This window comes from Lissotriton vulgaris, chromosome 3_2, assembly GCF_964263255.1.
Source record: "Lissotriton vulgaris chromosome 3_2, aLisVul1.2, whole genome shotgun sequence".
NCBI classification, from domain to species: Eukaryota; Metazoa; Chordata; class Amphibia; order Caudata; family Salamandridae; genus Lissotriton; species Lissotriton vulgaris.
This window is the reverse complement of record NC_141690.1, coordinates 192,076,519-192,099,844: the sequence shown is the minus strand read 5'-3', so window position 1 is coordinate 192,099,844 and position 23,326 is coordinate 192,076,519. Positions and strand designations below refer to the sequence as shown.

Below are 23,326 nucleotides of genomic sequence, written 5' to 3'. Positions count from 1 at the left end.
ATGCAAGCATGGAATGCTCTTCTGTCAGCCATCCTTGCAGAAAATCGCCTTCTCCTATTCTGTAAAGTCTTCAAAACTAATTTATTCTCCTCATACTAAATAGTTCTTTAACACCACAACACCACTTGCTGGGTATGTGCGTGCTTTATAAATGAAAATAAAATCAGTTGAATCAAAATTGCTGCATCAGATTGCATAGTTGTGCATTCAAGTTGAAACTGGATGAAAAGAACACCTAAAAATGGGGCCGAATAGGATGGCGGATCCCGTCGTAGGAAGGGACCGTCCGCCACAGGGGCGGAGGTCCCGTGCGACGAATTAGGATGCACCCGCCACAGTGGCGGGTGCATCCCGCATTTTTAACATTGTGGCGGGCGGTGCTGAAAGCACCGTCCGCCTCAATGCTAAAAATGCATGTTGTGCATTTCAAAGCACAACATGACAGGCACCGCGAGGTGCCTGCCATGTTGTACTTTGAAACGCAGGGGGGTACCATAGGTACCCCCCATGTGCACCCCCAACCCCCTTCACCCTGGAGGCCCGCAACGGGCCCCCAAAGCAAAGACTGTATACCTTTCCACGACGAAATGCATAGGACCGCCGGCATCTTAATATGGTTGGCGGTGTCTCGCAGACACCGCCACCATATGTAAGCACTTTTTTCTGCCGGTCGCGAAGGCGACCGACAGAAAAGCGGCGGACGGTCTTGCCGTCCGCCGCGGACTCCCCCGCCACCCTAATGTGGCGGGGGTCATTTTTGTGAGGATGGCGGATGGATGGCCCCGCCGGGCCGGCGGTGGATACCGCCAGCCCGGCGATGGCAATCCGTCCGCCACCCTAATCGGCCCCTACGTGTAGGCAGAAAATTGAATAATTTGGGAATTATTAGTGAACCACATAAAGCTAGTTTTAATTTTAGAAAATACGCTATTTTGGTATTTTTAATGTTTACATAGCTTACAATGGTTTTGAGCAATTACAGTAATCCAATAAGATGGAACGCAAATAACAGTAGGTCATCTTCATAAAATAAACTGATAATTTAATGACCTCGTTAGTTTGCAGAGAACCTAAAGAGATTGTAAGCTGTCTGTTAAATCAGGCATACATGAGACAAAACGGAGCCAGGATATAGCCCTGTTTTCGGTCATTTTCTTCTAATAGATAGTTTGACCCTTACCAAAGTGCTCATTCAACAGCATAGGCAGTTCAATCTAATTTGTTTTTCCAGAGTTTATATAGCGGAAACTAGACCTGAGAAATCGGGTATAAAGCCGCTTTACATGAGTACCAGTTTTGTTACTGAAGAACACATTCATTTTTTTAGGCACAGGGAGATTAAGTGATTTGTCCAGAATCACAGGATATTGATCTTCGTAGCCGAAACCCGAATCCGGTTCCCCAGCGCCGAGGTCGACAGCTCTAGCCGTAAGGCTACATCCTCTCCCAATTAATCAAAAGCTGTGCTATAATCTACTAAGCACACAAATAAACTGGCGAAATTAAGACTTTTATTAGCTAGTTCCGATAAAGGCATGATGTTTTCAATAGTTGAGTATCCTCTTTGGAATCCTGCATGGGTAAAATGAAGGAGTTTATTATTTTGTTATTGTTAGTTTAGATTTATAGCGCGCCCAATCACCTACAGGTCTCTAAGCGCATTGGAAATAGGTGTTGTTACAATAACGTAGCTTCACACCTCCGAGAGATACAGCTACAGGACTACATTGCAATCAGGGCTCTTCTGAACAGCAGTGTTTTCAGTGATTTCCTGAACCGTAGGAGATTCACCTCCCTGCATAGCCCCTCAGGCAGCTTGTTCCATAAGTGAGGGGCCAGAACAGAGCAGGCTCTCCCTCCCTTAGTCACTAATTTGTAGCGGGGGCAGACCAGTAGCTGAGAATCCGATGATCTAAGTGTTCTCTTAGGGCTGTATACTTCCAGACGAGCTTTGATATAGGCCGGCGCATGGCCATAGATCGCCTTATGCGCTATACAGAGGCTCTTAAACTCAACCCTCTCTTTAACAGGGAGCCAATGAAGGTTTTGGAGTAGAGGGGAGGCCTTTGTTCGTCTGGGTAATCCGAAGATCAGTCGTGCGGCGTCATTCATTATGACCTGGAGTCTGTTTGTCAATGTTTTTGGGAGGCCAAGATACAGGGCATTCCCATAGTCGATCCGTGAAATAATGGTTGCTGCTACAATTGAGCGCATCATAGAATGAGAGAGGAGGGGGGCAAGCTTTCTCAGTTGCCTAATGATGTTCGTGCAGGTTCCAACAACGGTGGAAATTTGGCTGCACATTGACAGATCACAGTCTAGTTTAATCCCCAAACTCTTTACGTTGGCACTAGGTTTTGGGGCTAATCCAAGCTCTGCAGGCCAATACAGATCACTCCACGGTGAGGTGGTAGATGGAATTACCAGTACCTCGGTCTTATCCGGGTTGATCTTTAGTAGGTTTTTCGTCATCCACCCCACGGTATACCTCAAGATGTTTTGAGCTTGGATTTGTGCTGTCCCTGTGTTATCGATACTCAGCACAAGCTGAGTATCGTCAGCATAGTTGAAGACTCTACAGCCCATCTCGGCCAAGGACGCAATCAGAGGCTGCAGATAGAGATTGAACAGAAGTGGGGACAGTGCGGAACCCTGTGGTACCCCGCACTCTAAGAGCCCCACCTCAGATATCGACTCCCCCAGTTGTATCCTCTGTGTCCTTCCCGAAAGGAAAGATTGCAACCACTTAAAGGCCAAGCCTTTGATCCCAAAGGCCTCCAGTCTTCCCAGGAGCAGGTCATGGCTGCCTACCAGGTAAGTTTCGAAAGGATTGTTATAGCAAAGCTCTTAAATAGCCAAACAAGGCAATTAGTTGAAACCTTTTTGGGTAAAGCGTACGTTCTTTTTTGTATATTGGTTGCAAAATAGACCCCTTTCACAATGCCAGAATGGTACAATGTCCTATAATGTTGTTCAACTGAGGAGTATCTTTAATCATCTTTACAGTTTTAGTTTAAAAACGTTCATTGGAAGACCAAGAATATTTACATTTATTTACATCTCACATGCAATATCTTACATAGTTGACTTCACCCAAACATTTAAATTACTGACTATTTTAAAGGGCTCAACACTACTACTCTCATTAGATGTAAGTAATATGGTAACCAGAATCAGGCTTGTATTTATCAAGACATGACCCACCAACCACCAGTTCCTCGAATCCTTCCGCTTTGCTGACAAAAACAGACAGGCCATGCTTGCTCTTTATTGTCAAATTAGGCGTCCTGTAATTTTTTTAATTGCTTGATTTTACTGGCCCTAAGGCCTAGTGGAAGTTTGCAAATGTGTCCTAAGAGTTTCCTAAACTCAGACTTCCATAGTCAACACATTCCTTCTGATGTATATTCCCAGGCAATTCAAAATTCTGATAACCTACATATTTACTTTAGTTGTTGTTTATCAAATTTAATGAAAAGATTCAAAAGAGTTTAGTGAAATTTCATTAACACTTTAGGCCTCATTACGATGTTGGTTGGAAAGGCTCCGAATAGCATTCGGTTTGTCCGAATCGATGTCGAAACCTGTGCTTCCAACCGGCTTGGAAACATTTCCGACTGACCGATTACGATGATAGGTAACCGTTCGGTCCTTCCGACTCGGTTCCGATCGGCATTCAGAGGAACCCAGTCGGTCAGAGCTCTATGGACCGCATTTCCAACCAACAAATTACGATGTCGGATTTTGACAGCCTTTCCGACTTGGTTTGTCCAACACGGATCGGCAGTCGGAATCCAACTTTGGGGGCCCATGGTAGGCCCCCCTTCACCCAGAGGCCGTCATTGTGGCAGGCATCCCTTTCCTCAATGGGGGCCTGGGTTCTCAGTCGAAACACAGGCTCCCATTTAATCAATGGGAGTCTGACCGAAATGTGTTAGGAACCATCGTAATCAGTTGTTCGCACTCCCTGAACACGAGTCGGTCGGAAACCATTCCGACACTGAGTCTGTCGGAATGCTTTCCGACTGACATCGTAATGAGGCCCTTTATGTTAAGCTATAAATTATTAGTAAAAATTTACAACACTGCTAAACAACTACAGTGTTTGCTTTGTCACAGTAAAATGCAAAGAATCAGGTGTATTTTTAAACCAACTGCTTAATGCAAGGGGATTTTCTTGCAAGATGAACCATTACTAGTACACATCACTGAGCGTGGAAAGTTGGAAGAAGTGAAGTACGTTACCCCTAGAAACTCTGATGTCTTTTTAAGTTCATCTTCATCAATAAAGACTTTTTGTGTTTCCATCACTGTAAAATAAAAAAGACAAAAAGCGCATTAAAAAAGTTAGCTACTAAAAAATACACAATTTTTCATACTAAATAAATTGCATATAAATTTGAAACATCCACAACGAAGTTCTCATTTTTGGTTCTGCTACAGACATCTTTTAGCATGACTTTTTGTGAAAACATACAGAGGGGCTTGAGTTAAGCCCACTTCAGTCCATGGCTACTTTGGGTCAGCACCCTTCAGCATTTGGTTGGAGACAAAGTTAAACACATTATAATTCCAACAGGATTATTCATCTCTATGCGGCATTGCATGTGATTTTACCGAGTGCACTTACTTTGCATTCGGTAAAACACGACAAACATAAGCTGGATGGCCCACATTTAAAAGTAGGTAGTTGCAAAATGATGACAAATAAATAAAAATAGCATGACAAGTCCTACAAAATACAAATACAGCAGTACAATCTCCCAAAATAATTTTATTTATGCAACTCTTTCATGTACAACACTGCTAAATGACTACATTTAGGAACTCCTTAACATAACCAACACATAGGGGAGTCAAACCAACCGCACAGGCACATAAATGCAACCTGAACAAACACTTGAATACACTTGCAAGCACCACCATAGATGCGGCTGTTACTAGACATTTTTCAGCTCCTCTGCAGATCCCAGTGCTCCTTCCATATGTCATGTTGTTGAAGAAAGACAGAAGGTTGCACAACACCAAAGAACTCGCAGCCCAGGATTCCCAGGGCAAGGATATTTATCTATGTATTATATGAACAATGCAAGCTCCTGAAAGGCAGCAGAGTATGCCAGACTCTGCTGTCCTGACAACCTATTGGCTTGATATCGTCACCATACTGTTATGTTCTTTAGGATCGCCCTGTCATGTATACTCCATTTTACATACATCATCCAATCCACATGACTATAACAATTCTGAACAGGTGACCTTTTACCTAATAGCTTGCTCCTGTCTCTTCAACACCAGGCTCTTGGTTGTCTATCATAATCCCTGTACCTGACGTACATCAAGGAACATCCCCAGGCACTGCAGAATTATTCTGTATAAGGGTCACCATGGTTTTTTTCATCCTTGGTCAACAGCCAGCTATACATGATCGCACTTGTTTAGAAAAGCATTGGTGATTGTTTTCAAAACATTTATGATTGTTTTCAAAAAAATCCATGATTGTTTTAAAAAATATATTGATTCTAGAAAAAACCCTGGAGTGACCACTTTAGTATAAAAGACCCCCTCACCATACAAATTAGAGGTGAATTCCATCCAAGATGAGTCGGAGGTTCTGCATGCCGAATCTCCGACAAGCAGCGGTCTGACATCCCTTGTGGGTTGTCATCCTTAAAGCAGAGACTGGGTCCTTCATTCCCAACCATCAGGTGAGCGGGTTGGTTCTTCCCTAGGGGGTTCTTAACTACAGACACATATCTATATGCGTATACACCTACACATCCAGGTTAGGCAAGGTACATTTTAGCAAAATTACTTAGAGTGTGGATTTTAGGAATATGCAAGTGCTTCTGTTTTTATTTGAACTGTTTCTGTTCATCTTACTAGCACTATGGTAGAAATGTATCTACTATTCACTATATTGTCCTAGCAATCTCCTTTGTATGCTTCTGTCTCCTTATTGTCGCAGCACATATGTTTTACACCAGGCTGTCGCTGGACCAATGGCGGGTCTTAGTGACATACAGTCTACATCCCGAGACAGATAGACTACCGGTGGATGAAGTCTGTAAAATATACAATGACATAGTCAGGCTATACAGACACATTGTCCAGTTCGGCATGCGAAAATTAAAAGTCCCACTTGCGAGAAATGCACCAGCTGGTCCACATCAGACCACATCTATAATGAAGCCGCAGACACTGAAATCAGTAATAGGGACAATTCCTTCCAAACGGGAGCAAATTCTGTTCTGAATAGCACAAAAAATTGCACAGCTGGAAGCAGTATTTCCCGATACGGGTCCACAGGAAAAACACAGAATGCTAACAATTTGCTTCCAGTGGGGATGGTTCTCTCGATTGCAGATTGTACCACTTGGGGAACAATCTTTGCTGCCGTTTACGTCAGAATACTAGGTACTCCTACCTTAGCAGTCATTCCAGAAGTATTGACACAAATACAGAATGAGTACGGAGCAGGACCTGCCCTGGACTTGGAAATGAAACTGATGGGTAATTTTGCCTAAGTCTTGGCAATAATGCTGAGTAACAGAGTCCCTTGAGCAGCAGTGGCCGTACACTGCCGCCTATAGGAAATAGCACCTAGAAATAGGGAGCGAGACTTACGAAACCTTATTGGAGAAACTTATGCTGAATTCGGTAGAGATCTTTTTTTTTCCAATGGTCTGCACCAATCTCTGTGCTATTAACTGACATTGTTGAACAACAACTGAACATTTACCAACAAGTCAGTGCTTAAGACAGGTTCACATGGACAGATTATACATTACTATACAGTAAGGAAGAAGGATTTTGTTACATTAATATAGTCCCTTTACACAGTCAGTTACAGTGCATTCCTCGACTGAGGGGATCCCACCCAGGTGCACATGGGGACGATCAGGCAAATCGATTCCTCCTGTTACATTATTGGCGGGCGGTCTAAGCCCGTTATTGTCATCTGCTGACCTATTGCGGAACCAGGCCAGCACAGGCTCCCAGATGTCCTTGGGCCTGGAGGTAATAGGCATTAGTTCCCAGAATAGCGATAGTTGGATATGACAAAAGGTAATATCCTGTAGCCAGCTGTTGACTGTCGGGCTGTAGCTGACCCCCAATGCATGGCTACTCTACGTTTTGCCAGCAGTAGTAGCATGGCGAATAATCGTCGGCAGCCCACTGGTGCATCCTTTAAATTCTTTTTTTTTTAAACACATTTTATTACTTTTTTTTTAACAGTTTACATCCATTAGAAAAAACAGACATTTAGCATAGTGCCCTCAGGCTTCTCAAGGCAGTCGGGTATATGGAGGCCAATTTAGGGGCTCATTAGGATTGCGGTTTTTCCGCATCCTCGGGGCCGTTGGAAGCCACCGCCGGCCCAGAGGATGCGGAAAAACCACAGCGGACTGACCAAAGACCCACCGCCACATTAGGATGGCTGGTGGGTCCTGGTTTCCGTCCGCAGCTTTTCCGCCGCGGCTGACTTACAACCGCGGCGGAAAAGCTCTAATCTGGTGACGGTGTCTGTCAGACACCGTCAGGCAGATTAGGATGGGATGTAAAACATGCTTTTCCGCGGCGGCTTTTCCGCCGTGGAAAAGCATGTGTAACTTCACTGCGGGGCCCGTTGCGGGCCCCCTAGGTGAAGGGGTGTGGGGGGTGCACATGGGGGGTACCTATGGTACCCCCCTGCATTTGTATGCAGAAAGCGGCAGGCACCGGGAGGTGCCTGCCTCTTTCTGCATGCAAATGCAATGACTGCATTTTTAACATTGCCGCGGGTGTAGCTTGAAGCCGCACCCACCGCAATGTTAAAAATAGAGGATGTGACCGCCAGGGTGGCAGTCACATCCTAATCGCACAGGAGGGGACTCCGCAGCCCATGCGGACGTCCCCTCCTCCTCAGTGATCGCGGACGGACTTACGTCCGTCCGCGATCATAATCGGCCCCTTAGTATGCAATCATGTTGATCAGTTCTGTTAAACAACATTTTACCTACAATAATCTAATGGAATATTTTTATTGGTAATGTAGGAACACATGAAGAACTGAGGAAGAGAATAATGGAAATGGAACGAATGAAATAAACCGCCCCCTCCCTCCACTTCCCCCAACTCATCTGGCCCTACCCTGTCTCACCACATTGACAACATCCTCCCTCTGTTTCTCCCTCTGTCTTTTAATGAATTGAGTTCTGAATATGGACACTTAGTAGAATTAGATCACTAGGCTACGTGCGGGGCTGCATTGTATGCGCTGGGGGTGCCTTGGCTAAAAGGGGCTCCAACTGATCGAGCACTACAGGGACTGGTGTCGGTGCAAGTGTCTTGAAAGCTTCTAGAATAATATCCCAGTCCATGGATATTACATTTTTACGCAGACCGTGGGCTTCTTCACATCTAATTGCTGCGCTTTCTGCGCTACCCTACCTCACTACCTCCCCATGCGTGGAGCGGTGGGGGTTTGGCTGACTTTCACTGCATGGTGATGGAGCGTTTGGCCATAAGGAGGGCCAGATCAACAAAGTGCAGCTGTACTTTTTGAGTTTTGGAACGCCGGGTCAGACCTAACAGACAGCTACCTGCTGCATTTGGCACAAGGAGGCCCGTCGCCTAGTAAACTCTTGTAAGCAATTCTGACCAGTATTCAGCAATCACCTGGCATAGCCATAGCATGTGAATCAGGTCAGCTCCCTCTAATTGACATATCGGGCAGTGGTGTTGTGTGGCCGGGAACTTGTGCTGTAAACAATGTGGAGTGATATTTGCCCTGTGTAACACCATGTACTGGATGAATTTGAATTTGGCGTTCCGCTGGTTTTTCTTTGGGTATTCTAGAATCATACCCCATTCCTTGTCAGTGAGCTCTTTATCAAGATCCATGGACTATGTATTGCTTAAGTCTGTCAGGGGGGTTCCAGTGTGTGCTTTAATGATTTTGTGCAACCATCTAGTGAGGTGCGTCCTTCTCCCATGAGGTAGGTCATGTGCACCAGTTCTGTGAGGGGTGCTAACCTGTGTGGGGCCCAATGTTTTTTCACATAATGGAGGACTGCAGCATGTGTTAGGTACAATGCGTCTGTGACCCTGTTGTGTCTGGTAAAGTTGCTGTGGTCCATGAGGGTGCCCCCATCAAACAGTGCACCTACTGTGGTGAACCCGCCCTCAGCCCTGGGGAGGATTCTCCGTGTGGTGAGTAAACCGGTAGGTGTGGGGATGCCCAATAGTGGTGTGTTGTCTCAGTATGGAGGACAGCGGCGCGTGTAATGGAGGGATTTTTTCGAGTATGTGAGCGTGGTACAAAGAAGTGTTGGGGCGCATGGGGTTATAATAGCCTGCGTTAATAATAGTGTGTGCAGCTCCCCTTGGCCAATTTCCAGGGATATGTAACCCATTTCATGCAGGTTTCGTCCTGCCAGCCAATGCCAGCCAATACAATACCCATTGTAGCTGGCTCGCATAATAATAATGTCTCTGTCTAGTTGTAATTTAGGCAGTCCCACCCTACGGCGGCGGTTACCCCATATCAGGTCAGTCAGTAACTGATTCAGGGAGGTAAGTATGGGAGTCAGGATGACCAACAGAAGGTCAGTAAAGAAGTATAGTAGGCGAGGCAGAACCACCATTTTCGAGATTGCCACTCGGCCCTTTACTGAGAGCGGCAGCGAGGTCCAAACTGCGATCTGTAACCGGAGTGCCTGGATAGTTTTGGTCAGCTTTCCCTCTATAAAGTCAGTTGCAGTTCTGTAAATTGGTACACCCAGGTATTTGAATGTGTTTGAGGCAACTGACAGGGATAACTGCCCAAACTGAATCACCTCTGGACGTTCCCTGGGGTGGAAAAAAAGGCGTTTATGGTGAGTCCTGAAAGTTGTGCAAAGTGAGCAAAAATCTCCGGCGTCGGTGTTAGGTCTGTGAGCAGATCTTTGCATATAGTAAAATGTTGTCTGCACAAGCGGACATCAAGTGTGTTGTGTTACCCAGATGTATGAGAAAATACGGGGTGTTCCACTCTTACAGACCTGAAAACCTGTTATACAGTGGAAATATAACCGCGTTATATCACCATAACAACCCACCCTGGATTGGTCAAAACACTTCCAATCAAAGTGCGGGTAAATTAGTACCAATTAGAAATCCTTTTATATAAGATAGCCGGTAAACAGAGTTTAGTTGTCTAATCTTTTACCGAATTGAAGACGGAACCGGTGACGCTGTGACGAGTAGGAGCAGGGAGGCCGAAAATATACATTAAGGTAGGCTAAAGGAAGGGCGTCTCAGAGACAAGTGGCAAGAATAACGCGGTCTCATTTGAATATTGGGAGACAGGTTTAGTTGAGTGACCAAGTTGTAAATATCACTAGTAACCCGTGTAGCTTAAGTATCCAAAATTTAAATGAGTGTACCGGTATAGATAATAGCCCATATTGAAATGTATTCTCTATATAACTCGTTCCTTTGTAGATTGAAGGTGGCAAGTGGCAGGAATAGCGCAGTCTCAATCTAACAACAGGATACATTTCTGGTTGTGTGATTAAGTTAAAAATATCACATGCAACTTTTTTTAGCCCGAGTATCCAAAAACTTAAATGACCATAATTAACAACGAGTAATGTGGGAACCAATATAGACAACAGCCCGAAATTAAATACATTCTCTATAAAACTTGTTCCTTTATAGATTAAAGTGGGCAAAACAAACAGGACGGGAGGCCATCCCCTGAACCTTTCTGTGCCGATCTCGATTTAGGGGCCATCGACTGCAGCGGCTTGCCCTTACTATAATAGGTGAGTGTTATCGCTGTAAAATGCAAGATAAATAGAAACCTCGACTATGAGATCTTGAAAATTCTTTTTTTTTAAATCTTTTTTCCTATTATCATAAGGAAGCTCCATACCATACATATCACGGTGGCTCCCTCGCACAGTGTAGAAGGCCAGTAATTTAACTAACCAAGGTACCTATAGTCATAACAATTACCCAGGTCCTAACAACAAGGCGGGTACACCAAAGTAAATGATACCATTATCTTGTTTTCTCAATATATAGATATTTCCGGCAAAAGACGTATCAGAAGCCAGCAGATCGTACAAGACTGGGGCGTACTATACCACTAAATTTAAGTGGGTTCATAAATAATGATTTTTTTAAGGTAGGTGACCTTTCTGGGCCCCTAGAAAACCTTAACATGTGAATTTGAAACTTTATGAAATTAATTCTTGCAGAAATCGTCTAGTAATAGATGGGTTTCTTCAATAATTTATGATAACAAATATGCAATAGCCTCTGACACTATGCACTTTTTTAAGAGAATGAGAACAGAATAATAGACAAAGGCAACAACCACTGATGTTACATATCCTCCATAGGATTAGGACCTTTTAAAGATGCAGAGCCACAATGTATTGTTCTATAATAGTGAATTGGTGATTGATTTTTAATAAATCTGTGCATGATATGTAGATGCAGAGTGATGTGTTAATATAGAGTGATGTGTAAACCAAGATAGACTAATTTGCAGAATGCGATATGTGTACAAACATATAACAGTTGGTAATCCTGTGTTTTTTAAAATTTACAATCGGTCCTGAAGAAGGTGTCATATAAAGAAAAACCGAAACGCCGCGTCGACTAAACCTGTGATTCTTGTTTTAATGTATTTTGCTTTAATTAGGATGAATTGTACAATAATATGTTGAATGATTACCTTTTATGATTGTTTTTATCGTTGTTTTTAATATCATTAATATGATTTAGACTGTATGAAATAACAATAAATTTGTACACCTTTTTACCAAAACTTATCTGCAATAGTTTATATTATTGTCACTTTGTATCAATAATAGACATTATCACGAACATCTTAGCTACACATATTCATTTTCTGTGCACTACCTACACATCAGTTGTTTGCTGCCTTTAGTCGTTAACATCACGAGAAAAACTGATCCCGGGTCTCTTTAGATCTTACAATACACAGAGGTATAAACAGTATTTCCACTGTATAACAGGTTTTCAGGCCTGTAAGAGTGGGATACCCCGTATTTTCTCACTAATTTCCCCCTGGTCCCATATAATTACCAATAGGGGGCCTCCTTATATTTTTTCTATTTTTACCCAGATGTATGTCTTTCTGTTCTGCAGACTGCTGTAACTTGCGGGACAGAGGTTCTAAAGCTAGTACTAATAATAAAGGAGCTAAGGGGCAGCCCTGTCGGGTGCCCCTGTCAATCCGATATTTATGCGAGATGTGTCTACCGGTGCAAGCCCTCATGGTGGGGGCAGAGTAAAATAATTGAACCCATTTCAGATAGTCTGGGGGTATGCCAAATTTTTCAAGTACCTGGAGCATGTAGTCCCATCTAAGAGTATCAAATGCTTGCCACAAGACCAGGGAAATACATCCTGCATTGTGGCTGTCTGGGGGGTCAATTCCATGACGTGATATAGCCTCCTAATGTTGAGCGGGGTGCAGCGCGCAGGCACAAAGCTGCATTGGTTTGGGTGGATTCGTTTATGCAAATAAGGGAGTAAACGGCGTAATAATACTTTACTTAGTATTTTATACTCAGTTGTGAGCAGGGACCGAGACCTGTAACCCGAGATGTTGGTCGCAGAGCAACCCGGTTTATGGAGGGACACCACTAGTGTCTGCATTGTGGTGTGAGGTAATGCTCCTGTGTCTATTGCGGATATGTATAAACGATCTAACTGCGGCACTAGGGTGTCTGAGAATGTAGCAAAGAATTCAGCCGGTAGGCCCTCAAGACCAGGGGCTTTATTCCGGGGGAGGTCTTGGATGGCCTTTTTGATATCTGCCCGGATGATGGGGCCGAAGAAGTTGTCCTGCGCTGCTTTGTTTAGTTTGGGGAACGGTAAGTCAGCTAGAAATGTGTGTAGTTAGTCTTCTGCCAGTGGAGGGACTGATATAGTGTTTGTTAGTAGTCGCAGAAGGCTTCAGTGATTTCTCGCTGTGTGTCCACTGTGACCCAGCCCATCGTGATTATCTCATGTATTAGGGTGTGTGGGGGGTTGTCCCTTAATATCCGTACCAAAAGTAGGCCAGCTTTGTTAGCTTTATGATGTTTTGTGTGTGTATGCAGAGTAATCAATTTGTCTCAGCGTTTCTAGTAGTTATGCATGTTTTATACAGGTTTCCTGTAAAAGGTTACTCTTAGTAGGATCTACTACAGCTGTCTGTTCCAATTAATTCAAGGAGTTTTCGACATCTTTGAGGCGGTTATGCGTTTCATGGCTAGTCCCTGCTGTGGTGCTAATGGCTATCCCCCTGATTACTATCTTGAAAATCTCCCACTCCACCTGCGGAGTGGAGGCAGTGTTAGTGTTCTCTGCAAAGTAATTGGTAATACCTGCTGACAATGCACTATGGAAGACCGAGTCCTCAAGCATTTGAGGCCAAAATTTCCAGTTAGGGACAGGGGTGGGAATTCTGCCCCAGGCGAGGGTGATCTCCAATGGATTGTGGTCTGGGAATGTCTTGCCAAGGTATGTAACATGCGTTATCTAGGCAGAGGTGTGAGCAGAGCAAAGAATCCGGTCTATTCTGGTGTGTAGTTGGTGTGGGTGCAAAAAGAAGGAGTATTCTCTGCTGGTTGGGTTCCTTAAACGGCAGGCATCCCCCAGTGATAAGTCTTCCGCCCATTTGCATAGTGCCTCACCCTGCTGGATGGTACCGGCGCCTTGGAGGGGCTGTGTGATCTATCCATGCTTACATCCATTACTGCATTATATTCCCCGCCTAATATCCATGGGTAGGCTGCCCAGTTTGCTAGTACAGGATTGAGACTCATAAGAAATTTGTCCTGCTCAAGGGTAGGGGCATAGATGCTCCCTAGTACTACTTATGTGCTGTCTAACGCTCCTCTCACCAGAATATATCTCCCCTGAGGGTCCGTGCCTTGCTCCAGGATTTTGAAGGGGACCCCATTCCTGATCCAAATGATTGTACCTCAGGCGAAAATGGAGTATGAAGTGGAGTGAATCTGCCCTCTCCATTTCTTGTGTAATTTGACGGTCTCTGCTGCAGCGAGGTGAGATTTCTGTAGGAAAACTAAATGTGCATGTCGCCTGTTTAACTGCGCATGGATTCAATGCCTGTTATGTATGGATCTCAGGCCCGCACGTTCCAGGTGATTATTTTGTAGCTATCCTGCATCTGTGTGTGAGCCATAACAGTGCTGTGTCCCTATTGAATATGAGAGGGCAGGTGGTGTGTGGGGTAGTTTCGTGGGTGGGCCGGGCTTTAAGAACTCTTGAACTATAACCTGTAATACACGGTCCAGCAGTAAAACTGTGCTAGTACAAACGGTGTACACAAAGGTGTTAACAGTTAACAGTGTATTCATTGCATTCGCCTTAGGGGGGTGCATCTTGATATACTAACTCGTGAGATGTGAACACAGTGCAAGCTCAACCCAGCCCGGACCAAACCTAGCATTAATCATTTCAAAATCGGGACATAGGTAAGGATTATGCGCTTTGGATACAGAAATATAAAATTACAGCACATCCTATCTGGAGTTCATGACACCTCACTACAGTCTGAGCATTATCCTAAGAAACCTTCCGCAGTTTGAGGCGTTATAGTACTAAATAATGCCAGGCTGTTCTCTGAATCAGAGTGGACCGTGTTGTCCTCCGAAGAGTCCAAAGATATGTGGTGTTCTCCATCCCGGAACGGCTTGCAGTTACCAGTGCCTCCGTTCGACCCTGCAGGGCCTGCTCTGGTGTGAGGTTCTTAGACTGGGATGTGTTGCCATGCGCCTGGCTCCGTGACTGCCGCCTCCGCTTAAGTTTCGGTGAACCCATGATGCTTTGTGAAGAAGGTCCAGACTCCGACAGGGGGAACATGATTTCGAGCCATTCTTCCACCTACTCATGAGAGACAAAAAACGTAATTTTTTGGTCGTGGATTACCTTCAGCTTGGCTGGGAATAGTAGTGCTTACTTGATGTTCAGCGCCCTGAGTTTTTTCTTTATGTCCTAGTATAGAGAACGTTTACGTTGTACCAGGATGGTGTAATCTGGGTATAGCGACACACTGATTTTCATACTGGATTTGGGACAGTTTCCTTGCCTTCTGCAGCAGTACATCCCTGTCTCTGAAATTTAAGATTTTTATGATCAGGGGACAGGGTTGGGCCCCCGCTGTCGGTCTGCTGGTGGGTATTCCTGCTGGTGGGTATTCTGTGTGCTTTCTACACAGAAAAAATCTGAGAGGCCCTCCGGTGCCACATGTTCCATGACCCATTCTTTCATAAATTTGGTGGCCTGTGACCCCTCGCAGCGTTCTGGCAGGCCTATGACTCGAATGTTATTGCATCGGGCTCTCCCTTCTGCGTCGTCCACTCTGTCCTGGAGCCCAGTTACTTGCCTATGAAGTTGCCCAATTTGTTCCCCATGGTCTTTATGTTGTGGTAATATTTCCTCTAGTGCAAAGGTATTGTGCTTAACCATGGAGGGTAAACCCCGTTGTCAGGAAGCCGATTTATTGCTCAATGGACTTTCTGGAGTCCCTCACTTCTCGTAGAATGAGGTCCAATTTATCTGGGGGGGACTCAACATTAGTAGGCGGAATACTGTTCGTCGTTTGTGTGGAGGAGTCCTTGTCCTCTGTGAAGTGGTTATCCGTGGTGTTAGTGACCAGTGGCTTCCCTTGGGTCGCCCCATTCTAGAGAGAGGTCTCGTGCAATCCGATTGGGAGGATCGCAATGTGCACTAATCTGAGGCACTGGCGGCGGCCCGCGCTAATTCATCAAGACCCAGTGGGAGAGTCCTCAGCTGGGTTTGTGATGGGGGCAGTGTCTGCCCTTTGCAGATACAGCTACAGCCCCACTGTTATGAATTGAGGAACCCCTGCGGCCTCTGTAGTATCAGACCAGCTCTTGCACGTGTGTCAGGTGTTTTGGCCAGGTTCAGTGCAGGGCCCCATGCCACCTATCACTGGGAGAGGTCCCCTGGGGGGGCCGGGCACACATCACCAGTACTCCCCGGTGGCAGACATGCGCATGCAGTAATTTTCGCAAGTCCAGTCCCAGTTGCGTTCTGAACCGCGCCCCGGCAAGCAGACTGCCCCCTCACAGGGCTAACAACCTTCAAGCTGGGCACCTTCGTGTAGGTGCGACTATCGTGGGTGTCTCATAGGGTCACGGCACCGATCTCTCGCGCACTCACCACGATGTAGGTGCAAGGACCGTGGTAGATCTCAGTGTAGGCCCCCTTCTCTCCAGCGGCAGCGCTGTAACCCCAGGCAGGGGCCCAAGACAGCACAGGGATCCCAGCAATCAGACAGTGCTCAATGGGGTTCACGGAATCTAACTGCCTACTGCTGCCAAACGGCCGGATCGAGCCGACCCAGTAGGTCTCTGCAATGTCCACAGAAATGCCACCACCGGCGCTCCATCGCAGCACGCAGGTCCCGCCGATATAAGGCCCACTCACATTCAGCAGGCCCAGGGTTTCCACTCAGGTCGATTAATGGCCGCCGTCGTATGTGTATGGCGTCCCTGCCCTTGCAGCGCCCGGCCGTATCTCACCTTGTGTGGGCGTACTCTACTTTTCTAGGCCGACCATCCAGCAGTCCGGAGCGTGCCCTCTCCAAACACCAGGGTCTGCGCACAGCAAGCGCCAGTCGGGGGCCAGAGGACGCTCCAGTGGTGTAGATGGGGGGGAGAGGACAGGTGACAGGATCGAACAGCGGCCACACCCAGCAGGGTGCAGTCTAAGTATGCTCCGCCCATGGCGCCAGCCCAGCCACCAGCAGTCGCTCACAGGGAGCGCAGTCGGGAGCCCTGACCCCCGCACCACGGTGCAGATGCAAGTATAGGGTGGGTAGACACCTCAGACTGTCGCTCCCCTCGCCCGCAGGAGGTGCCACTGCCCTCGTGGCCCGGCACTGTCCAGGCATGCTCTCCTCTCCAACTGGGGGTCACTCAGTCAGGGCAGTGGACAGGCCCCGGGAGCGCGCCGCCAGCCCGGCGAGATGGACAGGCCGCCGGGGGGGATCAGCAGGTTGCATCCTGCAGCACAGGCCCTGGGCAGTCACCGCTCACGAGCCCCACTTGTGCCAGGATCCGCACCGGCCAGTCACTTGTGTGTCCAGCTGTAGACGAATGTGGGGGGGACCCCGGGTATCACAGCGCCCAGCCCTGTTCTGTCGGCATGAAAAATGGACAGTCCTCTGCCCGCAGTGCTACTAGATCGAGCCACAGCCCACACGGCCTCCGTTCCACTCACGGTTCACCTTGCCAGACAATCTGGTCAGCCAGCCTTCAGTGGCAAAAGCACAGCCAGTCAATTCATAGCCACCCTGCAGGGTCCCCGCAAGGGTGTGTAGGGCCGGTGTCAGCCAATCAGGTGGGATTTGAGCAGGATTTCTTTGGTCCAGGCATGGATCTCGCTCATGGAGCGACCACCATGATTGGTGGTTAGTCACGCATACAGATTCTCCAGCTTGGCTCTGTTTTTTATGCTCTCCCAGCTCCAACGTAATGACTCAAATGTGTTGACCTCTTCCCGGGGGTGTCTGTATGGCTAATATACTGCTACTGAAAGTGGAGTAGGTGCAGCTCTGTCCATCTCCTCTGCCACATGGGGCTGAAATGGCACAGGATGGATCTAATAGTGCAGGAACTGAGCTTGTGCACAGTAAGCATAGAGTTGGAGCTCTGGGGCTCCCAGTCCACCCTGCATCAGAGGAAGAGTTAACAATTCCCATGAGATTCAAGCTTGTTTGCCTGCCCACACCAGGGTCACCATCAGGGAGCGTAAGGTTTGGAAGAAGGCCTGTGTGAGAATAAGGGGTAGATTTATAAATAGGTATAAGAATTTTAATAATACCACCATCTTGGCACTCCCCACTCGTTCAGCCAGGGAGAGCGGTATTCGAGCCCAGGTTTGCACCTTGTTTTCTAGTCAGACAACAGCCTTACCATAGTTTGCTTCCCAGAGGTACTGCCAATCTCTAGAGAGCCAGATGTCCAGGTAGAGGACAGGACCGTCAGTCCATCTGAGTGGAAATTCAAGTGAGAAAGATATAGGGGTCGATTAGGATCGCGGACGGAAACCTGTTCCGTCCGCCGAGGAAGGTGGCAAAATACTCCGGACCTGTCCGCGGAAAACCCGCAATAGCGATTAGGATAAAATATGATTGAAACGCCTATCGCGGCGGACGGAGCACACCAATCCCCGTCCACGGCGGTCGAAGTACACCTGAGCCCGCGGCAGGCGGACGGAACAGAAAGAACACCGACCGCCGCGTACGCACATGACTGCGAAAACATCCACTTCCCCCGCGATACCTGCGTAGTGTCCGTGTCCGCAATTAGGATAACTCCGCAAGTACCCCGGTAGCCACCGCGATCCACGTCCGCTGCGGTACCAATGCTACGAGAAACCGTGCTCCACAGCGGAAGGCCAACACAAACAACATCCCTACAGTCAAACCAATGCCATACATTGCGACGGAAGTTATCACCAAACACAGGAAAATGAACGACCACCCACCTGAAACATCTAAACCAATCACAAGACACAATGACCCACCCCCAAGTACCACATAATGCACACCTGGCAACACACCCACCTAGCACCTGACTGCCAATAACCATTCAGACAGGGCCAAGACACAGACTATAAAATAACTCCCACCCACTCCAGAAATCCTCTGCATCACAGCATAGCTGCTAGCAGGAGACACCACTTAACTTACAGCAAACACAGATATCATACACATAACCCACACCCAAACACACCCACTACACAAAGACCCACCACACCATTCCTACACACCACACACCTGCACCTCCCTATTCACTCAAACCCACACCCCGAGCACCACACACCATGGCACCAAAAAAAGCCCGCAATTTCACTGACACCGAGTTAAAGGTTATGGTAGATGAAATAATACGTGTAGAACCCCACTTATTCGGGGCCCTATTGCAGCAGACCAGCATAGCCAGGAAAAACAGCATGTGGGATCGGATAGTCACCAGGGTGAATGCTTCCGGGACCGTCCCGAGGACGAAGCAGGAGATTCAGAGGCGGTGGCATGACCTCAAGACCCGAGTGAAATCCATCCGAGCCAAGAACTATCTCCGGGCTAATCACACAGGCGGTGGAACCCCCCCGGAGCCCTTACCGTACACCGAGTGGGAGGACAAGGTGCTGACCATCCTGCACCCTGAGAGCCTTGATGGACTTGATAAGGGAGAAGAGGCTGGTAAGTACTAACCAAGCACCACAAGCACAACAACATGGTGTGCCTCACACAACTCTGAAGACACATCTCCCGGACCCCAACCCATGCATGCAGTCTACATACTCACCAACGTCTAAACCACTCCAACAGGCACCCACGTGCATCGGAATGGCGGTGGTGGTGGTTGGGGGGTATGAGAGGACGGCACTACAACTCCCAACAGGCCCCCATGTCCATAGGGATGGCGGTGGTGGTGGTTGGGGTGTGTGAGGGGATGGCACTACAACTCCCAACAGGCCCCCATGTCCATAGGGTTGGCGGTGGTGGTGGGTGGGGTGTGTGAGGGGACGGCACTACAACTCCCCACAGGCCCCCATGTCCATAGGGATGGCGGTGGTGGTGGGTGGGGTGTGTGAGAGGTCACTAGTCCAACTCCCCACAGGCCCCCATGTCCATAGGGATGGCGGTGGTGGTGGGTGGGATGTGTGAGAGGTCACTAGTCCAACTCCCAACAGGCCCCCATGTCCATAGGGATGGCGGTGGTGATGGGTGGGGTGAGTGCCAGTGCCGACTGAATTGTCAACAAAATGAAAATAACACGTAATGGCCACATGACTCATCCTCACATTTTTGTTTTGCAGGTGATCGTAATCTGCCAGCTGGAATCAACACCCGGCCTCCAGACTCGCCACACTCAGAAGTCTCAGGGGACGATTGGCCAGCAACCTCCGGGGCTGAGGATGGTGACAGCACAAGCAGGCAGCCAGGGCCATCTGGCTCCCAGGTCACACCTGCACCAACTACCACGGCCTCTGCCATTCCCACAACACCGGCCACTGTGACCTGCAAAGCCACCACCCTCACCACCTCCACCACCACCACTACTACCACCACTTCTGCCCCTGCCACCCTGCCCAACCCACCGCCCAACGCCGGGCCAGCGCCATCCCAGCCACGCAGGGAGAGTGTGAGGCAAAGCAGAGATGCAAGGCCAGATCCGGCAGGCAGGAGCACAGCACAAAGACATCATGAGGAAACAAACACACCCAATGCCGTGCAACAGTCACTGGAAGCACTAGCCAGGGTCGAGGAAACCTATCAACGTGGCCAGGCACAGGCAGACCGGGCCCACCAGGACTTTGTTGAGAACACTGCAATGTTGGGGGCCATTGAGAGGCGGCTTGGCCAACTAGTGGACATATTTACCATGACTAATATCATGTGGATGCCATGGATATCTGCAAACACCACCCTCCCCACACCCCCTCAAACAACGCCACCGCCACCACCACCACCACCGCCACCTGCGCCCCTGGCGGCGGATGTGGTACCTGATCAGCCTGCGCCCCAGCTGACTCCGTCCCGACACAAAGACGGAGGGGCCGTCCGAGGCTGGAAGTGGGCGAGAGCAGTGTGGAAGCTCCTTCCACACGCTCCAAGATGAGCCGACAATGACTGTTACAGTCCCTCACCACCCCTTGTTGTAAATATGTTACAGTACCTGAGCCTGCCATTCACCCTGCCAACTATCCGGTCCCACCTGGCACAGGCCTGCTGCACTAGGCAGACACCACCCTATGTGGTGTCAGCACGGACATTTCATCTGCCATAACCTTTAACTCTCACTCCCCCACCCCTTCACTCATTTGTAAATATGCACCTACACCTATGCACAATCTGTAAATAAATACCACTTACTCACTCAATGATGTGTTGCCTCCATGTTTATTCACATGATTGCATCAGAAACAGACGTTACCAGGTTCAGGGATCCAACTGGTACAGAATCATGCCGCAAGGGAGTGACCTAGGGAAACATAGAAACCGCAAAGACACGTCAGGAAACATGATCACACTCATCACAACACACTGCAGTGCAACATTTAACAAACCACACGCATCACAACAGGAATGGATGAGACTACACACATCATGGAGACGTGCATGTACTAATAAATGAACACACACACACACATGCATACATCACATTGCAGAACACATAGATGATGCACACCACAATGACACAAGACCAGCAAACCTACACAGGGCATACACAAGCAGCACAAGAGGAGCACACTCACAATCAAGGGAAGTAGCGATCAATGAGCTGGCGCCTCTGGTCCACACCTTCCTCCTCACCACTATCCTCATCAGTCGACATGGGTGGGTCAGGAGGGCGAGGAACTTGCTGTTCATCAGGGTCCAAGAGCAGTTCAATGTTATTGCGCACAGCCAGGTTGTGGAGCATGCAGCAGGCAATCACGATCTTGCATACTTTGCCTGGTGAGTAAGGCAGGGCCCCTCCAGTCTTATCCAGGCACCGAAACCTAGACTTAAGCAGGCCAAATGTTCGTTCTACCACTCGACGTGTCCTTCCATGGGCATCATTGTATCGCATTTCTCCCGCTGTAGTTGGATTGCGTATGGGACTCAGCAGCCAAGGCCTGTTTGGGTAAGCCGAGTCGCCTGTGTTGGTGGAAGAGAGAGAGAGAGAGAGAAACATCACAACCTGAATTGGTGGGCACACCATGCCACACAGATATCACTCCTGTCACCACAGCATACTCACCAACAAGCCACGCTTGTGCCGGACGCAGATTAGCCATCAGTTGGGGGACAATGCTGCTTTGCATGATGTGTGCGTCATGTGCAGAGCCTGGAAATCTTGCACACACATGTGAAATTATGTTGTCGGCCTGGCACACCACCTGCACGTTGATGGAATGGAAGTGCTTCAGATTCCTAAACACCTGCTCACGTGCCCGTGGTGGAATGATCGCGATATGCGTGCCATCAATGGAACCCACAACGTGTGGTATCCGGCCCAGTGCATAGAAGTCTGCTTTGACCGCTGCCAACTCTGCCGCCTGTGGGAAATGAATGTAGTCATGCTTGTACAGCATCATGGCTGTCAGTACATCCCAAAGTTCCGTGCTGAACATGGCCTGTGACATTCCCCCGGCATGTCCAACTGTGTACTGAAATGTGCCTGCTGCAAAAAAATGGAGTGCCGCCATCACCTTTTGCGTGGGTGTAAAGGAACCTGGATAGGTTCTTCGCGGCTGCAGGTGAGGAGACAATTGGTTCACAAGCTCCATCAATCGACGTCGATCCAGCCTGAATTTCCTGATCACCTCCTCGTCCACCATATCCTCCAGCACAGTGTATGGGCGATGGACATTTGGAGCCCTCCTGTGTGGGAGTAGATGGAATGGAAGTCAATTCACATACAACGCATGTCTGTGCAACTCACTCACATGTCAACGAACTCTACCAACATGTAATATGCAGTGTATAATTGTCATATGTGTGCCATCTCTGATTGTCACTACAACATGGATTGACGTAGCAACAATGTGCAGCCACTAGCAACATGATGTGTTGCAACATGTGCAACGCACTTTGTCTCACCTCAACATTACTGCCAACAAGACATGTGACATGACCCACATGTGTAGGCGCAACATCACATACACACATGCAAGTGCATGCACACAAACGAAAAGATACACACAAACACACCATTTCATGATGCACCAATGGTAACACAAATAATGGTGGCCATACGGACATCACATGCATTGTGGTAAATATTTTACCGTATACTATTTTTCCATATAATTTCAGACAGGTTACAAAAGAATAGCTCAATCAAATGAGAGGCAGAGTCCGTGGTGTCTGAGTCATAAGGGCTTTAATCATAAAGGATGACTAAATGACTCGAGTCAATGGAGATCTAGTCCATCAATACAGGGGTTCGGGTATGCAATGATGGCAGGAAAAGATGTCAACGATTTATTCACAGTACATGACATATATAGTAAAATGACACAATAGCATTGAGTACAGTAGGCGTGACAAGTGAAATGTATATGATAAGAACACATGTGAGTAGCAAAAAGGCGTGAACATGGGTGCGCACAGAGGCGTGAACTAGAAACGTCACAGAAAAGTGTCATAAGTGGGTGGATGCTTAGAGAATTCTTGCAGAGTCAGCTGAAACCTATGGCCTGGGTGCGCGCGCAGCTAATATGACGTGTGATTGACGTACATCTAGAGGAAGCTAAGAGTCTGACTTTTAACACTAGTAGAAGAGACAGAAGT

General features: G+C 47.7%; 1 protein-coding gene across 1 annotated transcript in view; it reads right to left on the bottom strand.

Moving 5' to 3' along the window:
* POLN (DNA polymerase nu) overlaps nucleotides 1-23,326 on the bottom strand; it is a 2,377,116-nt gene that overhangs the window by 1,225,184 nt on the left and 1,128,606 nt on the right. Inside the window, exon 12 of the mRNA XM_086964459.1 lies at nucleotides 4,246-4,310. Within this exon, the coding sequence (XP_086820585.1) occupies nucleotides 4,246-4,310 (65 nt within the window). The remainder of the gene's footprint in view (nucleotides 1-4,245; nucleotides 4,311-23,326) is intronic.